Source organism: Haliaeetus leucocephalus, unplaced genomic scaffold, assembly GCF_000737465.1.
Source record: "Haliaeetus leucocephalus isolate CR32 unplaced genomic scaffold, Haliaeetus_leucocephalus-4.0 Scaffold450, whole genome shotgun sequence".
Taxonomy (NCBI): domain Eukaryota; kingdom Metazoa; phylum Chordata; class Aves; order Accipitriformes; family Accipitridae; genus Haliaeetus; species Haliaeetus leucocephalus.
In genome coordinates, this window is record NW_010972886.1 from 5774084 (window position 1) to 5784785 (window position 10702).

The 10702-nt window shown below is 41.7% G+C and overlaps 1 protein-coding gene across 1 annotated transcript in view; it reads right to left on the minus strand.

Moving 5' to 3' along the window:
• Positions 1 to 223, minus strand: part of AKAP7 (A kinase (PRKA) anchor protein 7) — an 89378-nt gene extending 89155 nt beyond the window's left edge. The window contains exon 1 of the mRNA XM_010574702.1: positions 32 to 223. Coding sequence (XP_010573004.1) covers positions 32 to 223 — 192 coding nt within the window. The remainder of the gene's footprint in view (positions 1 to 31) is intronic.
• Positions 224 to 10702: the final 10479 nt, after the last annotated feature.

The following is a 10702-nucleotide window of genomic DNA, read 5'->3' on the forward strand; positions in this document are numbered from 1 at the left end:
CCCCCCGTCTCCCCCCCCCCCCCCCCCCCCCGTGCCCCGCTGTCGCGCCGGCCGCGCGGGACGGGTCCCCGCCGCCATCGCCCCCCTCCGCTCCCGCCGCCGGCCGCAGCGCCATGAGGCGCGAGAGCGCGGGCACAGCCCGCCGGGCGAGGAGGAGATCGCGGGCCGCCGCCGGCCGCGCCGAGTAAAGCGCGGGGAGAAGCCGCCGCAGCAGCCGCTGCATGCCCGGTTAGGGCGAGGAAGGCTGCCCGCCGGCAGACAGCGGGTCGGAGGGAATCCGGCGGAGCCGCCGCGGCCTTCGGGCAAAGGCCGGCGGCAACCGGCGGGAGCGCGGGGCGGAGGGAGGCCGTGCGCCCGCCGGACTACAGCTCCCAGCGTGCTCCGCGCCGGGCATGGCGGGAGGCGAGTCGTGCCCGTCCTCCTCGCCGCCTAACGCCGTGTCATGGCAATGTTCGGCTGAGGCGTCCAGTTCGGAGTGAAAGCACCTAGACAGCGTGTCCCGAAACGTGAAATCCGCATTTGCGTGCGTTGCTTTCACTCAGTGTTTTCACGAAATGCCGCTGCCCGAGCGCTCGTCCCACAGAAGGGCTGCAACTAACGGGAGTGGTTTGGGCCGGTGTCTCCCCAAAATAACCGGTTGTAGCTTAGGGCTGCGGAGCAATAATTAACATCTTTAGCTGCGGTCTGGGGGAGAACAGATCGTCTTGCTCTAAATTTGCTCTAAACTCCTTCCTTTGTGCAGCCCTCCCGGACCCCTCTGACCGACGGCACCAATGCCTCCGCTGCGGCCGAGCAGTTGGGAATCGGCCTCGGGAATGAGCGGGAGAGGCTGCCTCTCTGAAGGGAGGAATGGGAGAAGCTCTTTTCCCGCTTAAAAAAACCCAGACTTGGTGCCTCTTGGAAGCCGTATCCTGTCGCTGCGTTCTGTGGGAGAAGCCAAGCCAAATGTCGCCTGGTGCTTTTGCAGATCGGTCTGTGCATATAGACCAGATCTGAGGGAGCTGGCTGTTTATATAAAGATTCCTACTTTCATTTTTAAAGAGAGATGGCAAAAGCAAATAAATAAAACAGGATGGTCATGACAGGGAGGAAGCTGTGTGGCTGCCGGATGTTAGAAGCTGAGAGACGAGTGAAAAATGAGGCCAATTTCTGTATTTGGCTCCTCTGTGCTCTCCCTTTGTGGGAGATAAAATCTGTTTGGAAATATTTACCAGTATTTTGAGCCATTTTGTGCTGTGTTTGCCTTCACTGTCTTTCACGCAGTATTTTCATGTGGTCTGCACAGTCCTGTGGAGACCAAAGGCTGGATGTGACACAGAAGTCCAAGTTCTGTGGAATCCAAGAGAAGCTTTAGGATGAGGCTGCTGGCAGTTTTTCTTACTATACGCATTTCATCTGACTATCAGCTGTTGTTTGGAGACTAAATACATCAGTGGCCACCTCTTCCTAGCCTGTTAGCATTGGCAAGTAAGATACTTCCATGAAAATTTGATTCCATTGATTATAGATCAAATACTGGGAGAAAATCTTTTGGTATCAAGTGTCTCTCTTAAAATACGAATTTAAAATGCAGTTTGGGGTCTGAAACTTCTCCAAGTCAATTCATTAGGTGTTTTGCAGCAATCTTCAGCAAGAAAACTCTAGGAAAAAAATTTCTGTTTGTACAGTTGACAGGGGAGTCCAATGCAATGTTTAGATAAGTTAGCATTTAATAGTCCTCTTAACAATTGAAAACATAATGCATTTTTAGTGGACCTAAAATTGTATCTAACCAATACCCACTAGCCTGGCACTAATACTTAGATGTATTCTTTGCGTTCATGACATGCCTGAATATACTATCTCCAGCACGAGGGGAAGTGAGAAACTGAAAACACCTTAGCTGGAGCTGGTAACAGTTACCATGAATTGTTCCTACAAGTCATAAAAGTGGTGTTAGAGGCAAATGTTCAATTGAGGACTAGAAAGCTGAAGTAACAAGTTGTGATTTTTCTGCCTGACGAAATAATACTGCACAAGTTTCATAGAGGTCACTGGCCTGGTGCCTGGCAGAAACTGGTTTTCACTATTGCTTACGTTTGGGCTAAAGCCAGCACTTTATCAATTTGCTGTGGCCTTGCCTTTATTAAAGAGAGTTTCTGATTAACCTCTCAGCCATACAGTTGTCCCTTTGAGAAAAAAAAAAAACAACTACATAATGACAGCTGAGTGACTCTAACAGAAAGAGGAAGCAGAGTCAGCTCTACAAATGTATTTGCTTATACAACCGCACTGCCCGTGCCTGTTAGCCTCTCACCCACCTTACCATCTCTTAATCCACCCACTAACTTCAGTCAAATTCAGTAGAGAGTAAGAGGAGTCAGAGGTATGATATTCCTACACCTTTCCTGAAAATGAGTGGTTTGGGAGAAAAGAGAGACTCATTTAACTCCCAAATGAGGCAAAGAAGAAACAATGCTGTGCATATGTTTTTCCACGAAACAGTGTCTGGCCATGAGTACTGGTCAGCTTATTACACAATAGGTCACGGTACATGTGATCAATACATATTATGTCTTATCTTAGTCAAGCAAGAGATATGGGGGAGCTATGAGATTTGGGGTGTGACTCACTGTGGGAGGTTAGGAAATAAAGGGGCAGGAATGGGATGTGTTACAGGGAGGCCTAAATATCAGAAGGGGACATTGGGATATTGTGTAGGAGGTGCGAGGGAGTTGAAGGTATTGTAATGAGAGGGCATGGGGACTATAGGGGAAGCTTGGGTTATTGTGATAAGAAGGGAGAACATAACAGATACAAAACAAGGCTTCATGACTGACTGCTGATACAGCAACTTGTTTTCTGACAAGTGAAGAACAGACCATGATCTGATAGTAATAAAAAATTTGCTAGAGAAACAAAGAGAAGTGTGAGTTGCAGAACTACAGATAATGCAAAGTGAGAGGTAGAGGAGTGCCTGAGATGAAGTAATTTAATGCAAAGATCAGAAAGCAAATCGGCTAGAGTTTCTACAATAACTGGTATAAAAGGAAGAAGTGCATGAAGGTGCTATCAGTTGTATTTAATGAATAGAAACTATCTTTGATTGACATCTAGAATGAATATGAAGATTAATGTGAAAAGGAATAATGTAAATGGATATTTTCATGATCTGTTGATCACAGGTAGTTCATTTACATTGCAGGAGGAGGGAGCAGTACAGTGGGAATCAGCTGAAAAATTAACTGATTACCCAGAGCAGCAATTCTTCACTTGCTACCCTCTGGATAGCGACCTGTCATGAGGGACACTGGCTAAAGATCACCATAGACACTCAAATGCTATTCATGTCAAGGTATTGTTTCAGACACTTCCAGGTTCCTCCAGGCTTTTTGAGGAATGATGACTGTTGGGTAGAGGATTCACCTAACAAAGTGGGGCATGAATGTCTTTGCCAACAGGCTTGCCAGCCTCATAAGGAGGGCTTTAAACTAGGTTATTGAAGGATGGAGAAGCACTCCCACCAGACCTAAGCTGGAATAAAACTGGAAGAGCTAGAAGAGATGTTCTGACAGAGAGGTAGTGGTAGATAATGGGAAAGTGGATGCAGGACAGCACGATGGCAGAGACTATCTCTCTCTGCCTGAGCAAGCAGCATGCTTGGGGACCCATTCCATGTTCCTGCACACAGACTAGCATTTAGGGGGACCTCAAACAGGCTGGAGAGGTGGAACAACAGATGGTTGCTACATGAAATTCAACAAAGACAAATGTAAAATCTTGCATCTAGGGCAGATGAGTTTTGGCAGAAGCAGCTGGATGCACATCTGCACTAACTTACATTCCATGACATTTTTTACTAACTGGGACTCTGCACTGGGTGTTATTATTAGGGCGTAATCTCTAGCTTGAACTCCTACAACCCTTGCTCCCTGAAAAAAAGTAATTATTAGATCTAGTTCCTTTATCCATTTGCCCTGCAAATTGTATCTGATTGGCTAGTTTTAATATTTCCTCTTAAATACTTGAAGGAGCAGGGGTAGAATATGCTTTCCTAATCTAATTTTTCTTTCACTTCTCAGCACAGAAAATCCACCAGAAGTCATCTAGGTAAATCCTTATTCTGCAGCAGAGTTACGTCATCCTTCTATAGTCATCAAAACCAGTCTTCCCTATGTTGCTCCACCATCAAGTACAAGAAGCTATTAATTTCTTTACCTTTGTCTCAGAAGCACAAATTCCATCAAATGATGTGGTATACATAACTTAAGTTTCCAAAATATAGGGTAACTAGAATACAAATAATATTATGGAATACTTCTACTACTTCATATTTTGTGATGTGAGTAGATAGCTTTCTTTTTACCAAATATTTATACACACACAAACAAAACTATAAAATAGAAAATAACTTTAATTTATTTTGATTACTACAATCTTGTTTCTCTTATTCTTGATACGTATAATTTGGATTTGAGCAAAAAGTTGCATGTTCTGGAGACCATTACGAATGGCAGTCTGCAAAGTGAAGACACCATTCAGTTTGACAGGAAGCCTTCATAGATCTGCAACGTGAGAGACTATACACTGAAATAAAAAAAAACATTTCTCTTTTAGGAACTTTACTAAACCCACTGGACTTTTTTAGCTCCAGAAGTCAAGTTAGATTTGATCTGGAATCTCCAGCTTCCTGAGCTGTTCTTATTTTCTGACTGAAATAGAGATTTTAGAAAAGTATGTACAGGGGAAAAGTGGAAGGAAAGTGTTTTATTTAAAAAGAAGACACTGCCTGCAATTAAAAACCAGTTTGATTTTGAATGCAGTGAATATTGCCAACTACATGCAGAAGTCATACAGCTGAGACGGAATGATCCTGCATTCCTTGAGCGAAAGACACTTTACTGGGAGTCTTAGGCAAGTAAAGAATGCAGTTCTGAATCCAAAATTCATATTATTCCAGATGTGGGTGGTGGAAATACGTATTTACTGACTAAACTGAAAAATCTTGATTCTCAGCTGCCTATCTGTTGTGTTTCTTGCTCTCCTCTCCCCTCTTGCTCTTCTGTCTGTCTTTCCCTTCAGCCACAAGCTTCTTTTTAAGCTCTGGCTTCCTTACCTTCCCAAGTTCCGGATATTGCAGAAACACGCCCTGTGTTTGTCACCACTGTGCAGGCTTCGTGTGTGGCCTTGTATCTCTTTTCCTCTTTTATCTATGGACTTTTTGTGAAGTTACGATGTCTGTGGAATAGGGGCAGGATCTTTCATGCACATTTGCAGAGCACAAAGTCCAATTAAAAAGAAACAAATCTAAGCTTCTTATTGCTAGAACACAGTACAGTCCTTCCTGAAGTTCAGATCATCACTCTTACCTCCACATGCATTTCTGGTGCGTGCCTGCCTTTCTTCCTAAGAGCAGCTGAGACATTAGTTCACAAGCGCTACCAGAGCTTCAGCCAGTTGCTCATTTAGCCTAAGATGTGAATGTACCTGCCCTGGGATTCTTCACTAGTCAATAAAGTCAGAGGCTTCTCCGGAGGGAAATTGTAATTCACATAGTAAGAGTTGTTATAGAGACGCTGTCCTCTCTCCACGGACAACAGAGATGGCCAGGACAACTAGGCTTGTGTCCTGCTTAGGCATGTTGGTTAGAAGGCTCAAGTTCGGTGAAATAGATCAAGGCCTGAATTTTGTGATTTCCTGGCTCAGAATTAGGAAAAAACTTTGTGCTCTGGCCCAATATTTCAGGCTCTGGCAAAGCCTCTTGGAGCCCAGACAATTAAATTCAACATCTACTGTCTAACTGGAAAGACTTGTCTCAAAACAGCCTTTCTCAAATGTTATACTAACCCTCATACAGTTGGAAGAACCTGATGATGGCTATGGCTAATGCTGCAAAGCTCAAGTGCTCAGAAAACTTCAAGCAGTGTAGGTTTTGGGACTCTGCCAAGTTAGAGCCTACCTAGGAAGAAATAATTAAGCGGTGTTGTTTTATGTTTCACATGAATTTTGAAATTGATTTACCCCTGGTGTTACTGGGCCTAACTGCACAAAAAATCCCACCCACTGCTTTCACATCAGCAGTCTCTTAAGATGTCTGTTTATATTTAACCAGAAGTATAAAACAAAAAACCCCAGTGATGTTCAAAATACCTTTCTTACGAGCTATTCAGGGAAACAGTAACTTATTGTTTGAAAGAGAAAAGGGTCCCTGACCTAAACAGAAATGAGACATCTCAGTTCTAACATCATTTTAGCCACCACTCACACCAGGAGCAATGTGATCTGGCATCCAGTTTCTGTCAGTGAAATGTCTTACAGTTATTGGATCAGTCTGTATGTATTGCTCTGAGGGTATTCACCATCTCTTTGCTGACAGTGGAGTTTCCTGATCCTCTTCTTGAGGCTCAAAGTTTTAATGTATCAGGTCACAAGGACGAACCAATTTATAACTCCCTTATTTACAATCATTATTTTAACTTACATTAAGTGAAAGACTTAACTTGTCTGCATTCTAGTATTATGACAAAGCATGAAAAAGGAAACAAATACAATTAAACAAAAACACTTAAATGCATTCTGGCTAATGGGGAAAGAGACAGATTTTAGTTCTCCAGCTTAGCACATTGCTATGTCTTTAATAGTCAATCTCTTACAGTTCTTATTCAGTCCTGCAGGCTTTTGCTGAGCCACTTTCAATTCACATTCACTCATACAGTAGCACTAAACATGCTGCAATAACTGAAAGGGAGGAAACCATTTACATTTGTCCTGGTTTCAGCTAGGGTAGAGTTAATTTTCTTCCTAGTAGCTGGTACAGTGCTGTCATTTGGATTTGGTATGAGAATAATGTTGATAACACACTGATGTTTTCAGTTGTTGCTAAGTAGTGTTTAGACTAAGTCAAGGGTTTTTCAGCTTCTCACGCCCAGCCAGCAAGAAGGCTGGAGGGGCACAAGAAGTTGGGAGGGGACACAGCCAGGACAGCTGACCCAAACTGGCCAAAGGGGTATTCTATACCATGTGATGTCATGCCCAGTTTATAAACTGGGGGGGAGTAGGCCAGGAGGGGTGGATTTCTGCTCGGGGCCTGGCTGAGCATCAGTCAGCGGGTGGTGAGCAATTGCATTGTGCATCATTTGTCTCTCTTGGGTTATATTTCACTCTCTTTTTGTTATCTTCCCTTTCATTACAATTATTATTACTATTATATTTTATTTTTTATTTAAATTATTAAACTGTTCTTATCTCAACCCAGAAGTTTTACTTGTTTTCCATTCTCCTTCCCATCCCACTGCAGGCAGGGGAGGAGTGAGTGAGTGGCTGCGTAGTGCTTAGTTGCTGGCTGGGCTTAAGCCATGATAACATTTCCACTGGTAAATCTGACTTTCAGTCTAGGTTAGAACAGTGTTTTCAGCACCCCTATTGAAAGGACCAGATTTTGGTCATTTTGTCAGGCATCCAGTCTGTCTCCATAAGCCAGCATGTGCCCATTACCATGTATTTGTGAAAGTGGACTAACAGATGTTTAATACAGTTAGTATAAAGTGAGGAGAGGGTGGGGGAAAGCATCTCCCCAGGGCTCCAGAAGAACAGTAGTTCATTTGGTCTGATCACAACAGCTATTTGGTCTTACCACAAGAACTTGTACCCATTATAAGAGAGAAAAAAGTTTTATTTTTAATCAGTTTCTGGGTGATTTTCATTTTAAGAGTAGAATTTTCTATATAAGAAAATCAATCCACAGCTTAAAAGTCATGAAAGGTGGCTTACACATGTTTTGAAACACTGAAAGGAGGGAGCTCAGGCATACATTAAAATGCAGTCTGTCAAGAACTCTACTTTTGGTGGGCAGCCAGAGAATCAATGCATTTTTTTAACACCTAATTCATACTCAGTTCAAAATATTTCAGTATCAGATATACTTGCATTCAGTTTTGACCAAATGGTACGATAACTTCCCATGTAACATTGCATTGTGACATGACTGCTCTCTTTCTAATTTTCACTGGGTCCTAAAAACTTCATCATCATTATATTGAGCAAAACAGATAAGCATCAAAATTGCAAATAACAGGCAAATTGAAAATAGCAGACAAATAATACTATGGGACATATAGTTGTCTTTCTGCTGTCTTGGTACAACGGTTTCTACAATCCTAAGAACAGCCTTCCCTACAGAGAAGCTGGCTGAGACAGGTAAGCTGCACAGAGACTTTCAAACAGGGTGAAATCATACCCAGAAAAAGGTTTCTTTATGCTTTTGGGATGGCTAGGAAGGCAATAATAGGATCCCTTACTTGAGGGGCATTCAGTGAAAGAAGTCATGTTTTCCTGCAGTGGTGTAATATGGCCAGGACCTGTTCCCTTAATTGAAGAGGAGCAGGACCAGCAGAAGAACAAAGAGGGGAAAAAGCAAACTGAATTGCCAAAGGAAATGTTGAGCTGCATTTTTGTCAAATCTATGTGTGGATCTGCAGCAGATGTTACCAATTATGTACTGTATTTGGAGAACTCTGGAGACTCATGGGAAGTACCACTAATGACAGTTGATTTGTCATATCTATGTCATTAGAATGATAATTAGGGAGATTTCAGAGCAAGAGAGTGTGATTAGATAGAGCCCACTTACTTCCCATGACAATTGGCAACCTAAGGGGCCTTTGTCCCTTTGATAATAAGTCTGTATGTACTTGCTTTTCTAGATGTTACGTGTCTTACCCATTTAGCTCCAGGCTCAGTCAATACGCTGTTTACATTTGCCATCTAAATTTTTCTAAAATTGCATGTTCTACAGTCCAGTTTCTGCCTTACAGCTGAAACTGTTTTCACCCAAGTCTCAAATGACCCAAGTCCCAGAAACAACACTCCATCATTATTCTTAGTGGCTAGTTGACATCTTTCAAATCATATGGTCAGATTTCTCTCACTGAAATCTTGTCTCACTTGGGTTTTTATGACAACATTGATTCTCTCATTTTTCAGCATTGCCTTTGGAGGATTTGTCTTACTCCTTCACCCCTTTCTGTATATATACCCTCCACTTCTTATCCTCTTTCATCTAAAGCACAAGTTACCATCTTTATCAAAATCACTCCCAGGTCTTTCTCTCTTTCTTATGTGTCTCCTTCTTTTCAAATTAAGATCTTAGCCTGTCTTTGACTGTCAATCTGCCCGTGGCTTTTGGCCTGCATGCAACATCACTAAACACAGTTCGTCCTCCCTCTCTATATTCCTTCAGTCACCAGGAGCCACAGCTTCCTGCCCGTCAGTTAGTACCTGTCACATAGACATTATGTTTGTCTCGAACCTCTCAAAGCTTTTCTCTCAATCTGTCATAAGATTAGTTAACTTTTTATCTAAGATAGAGTCTTGTCAATGTAACCTATAGTGCTTATTGTTGAAATTCTTGTCCAGATCTTCACCTTACATCTCAAGTACTGAAACATCCTTTTTTGTGGCCTTGACAAATACAATTTAATTCCCCTATGCAGTAATTTCAAAAGTCTTTGGAAAGGTAATTCTTCTAGAATTTCAACTTTGGCAATGTCACCTATCTTTAATATCTTTATCTATTCCTCCACAGCTTCTGTATTTTAGCAAACAATTTAGGTGTCATGACTTTCATTTTTTATGGTTGATGCCTGCCTTAATTATCTTTTGCTAATGCTGTGAAGGTTGATTTCTCTTTCTGAAATGTTTGTAACTTAATTTCTAAACAGGAGCTATCAGTTGTGCATGCATAGCTCAAGAGAAACACTGTCCAGATCTTAACAACCTGTCTTGGGTACTGGAAAAGACACAGCTGTGTTACTGTGGCTGTACATCTGGATGAATATATTGTGCTTCTTAGCCAGGTAAACAGCCCAAAGAGAATACTGCACTAATGAATTTGTTCTGCTTCCAGTGCAATGTTAACTCATTCAGAAGCAGTTCAAATATCTGTGTACATCATTACATTAGTACTGTCCAGACACAGAATCCATGTTTCTTCCTATGATCCTTCTGTTTGGAAAAAATTTGCTGTTAGCACCAGCAAAACTACTTTGTTGTTCTCCTTTAAACTGTTATTTGCTATGATATTGCCAGAAAAAAATCCCAGACAACAACAACAACAATAATCCTTACAACTGCTGAGCTAGTAATGCACTAAGACAATCTTCTAAGCTGTTTAATGCTTGTCTTATGGCTCCCTTGTATATATCCCAGGCTACCTATCTCAGATGGAGCTTGTCTGCTTTAAAACTAAAAAAAAAAAACCACCAACAAAAATCTGTCTAATGAAAACTGTACAAGAAAACTTCTTGTTTGTGTGATAAGTACCATCAGTTCAAGCCTTGACAAAAGAGCTGATATACCTTCGTAAACTTTATTTTAAAATCTCATATTAAATTGCTAGTAGATCACTTCAAAAAGAACCCATAAGAATTCCAGTAAATTGTATGTCATAAAAGACACATCTTTGTGCAAACACCTATTCCTGAATCTAATAATATTATTATTACTTGAAAAGTTTACCTTCCTCCAAGTGTATTTCCTAATATTGATTTCTGAGTGATTCATTGCATCCAATACTGTTGAAAGTGATCCAGTTTAATTACATGAGATGACATCTATGTTGGTGGAAATCCAGGATGTAAAGCTGTAATACAATCTATACCAGAAGGAATTATCTAAAGAATGATAAAGTCCTTTATATTTTATTTAAATCTGCTTTTTGAAAGTG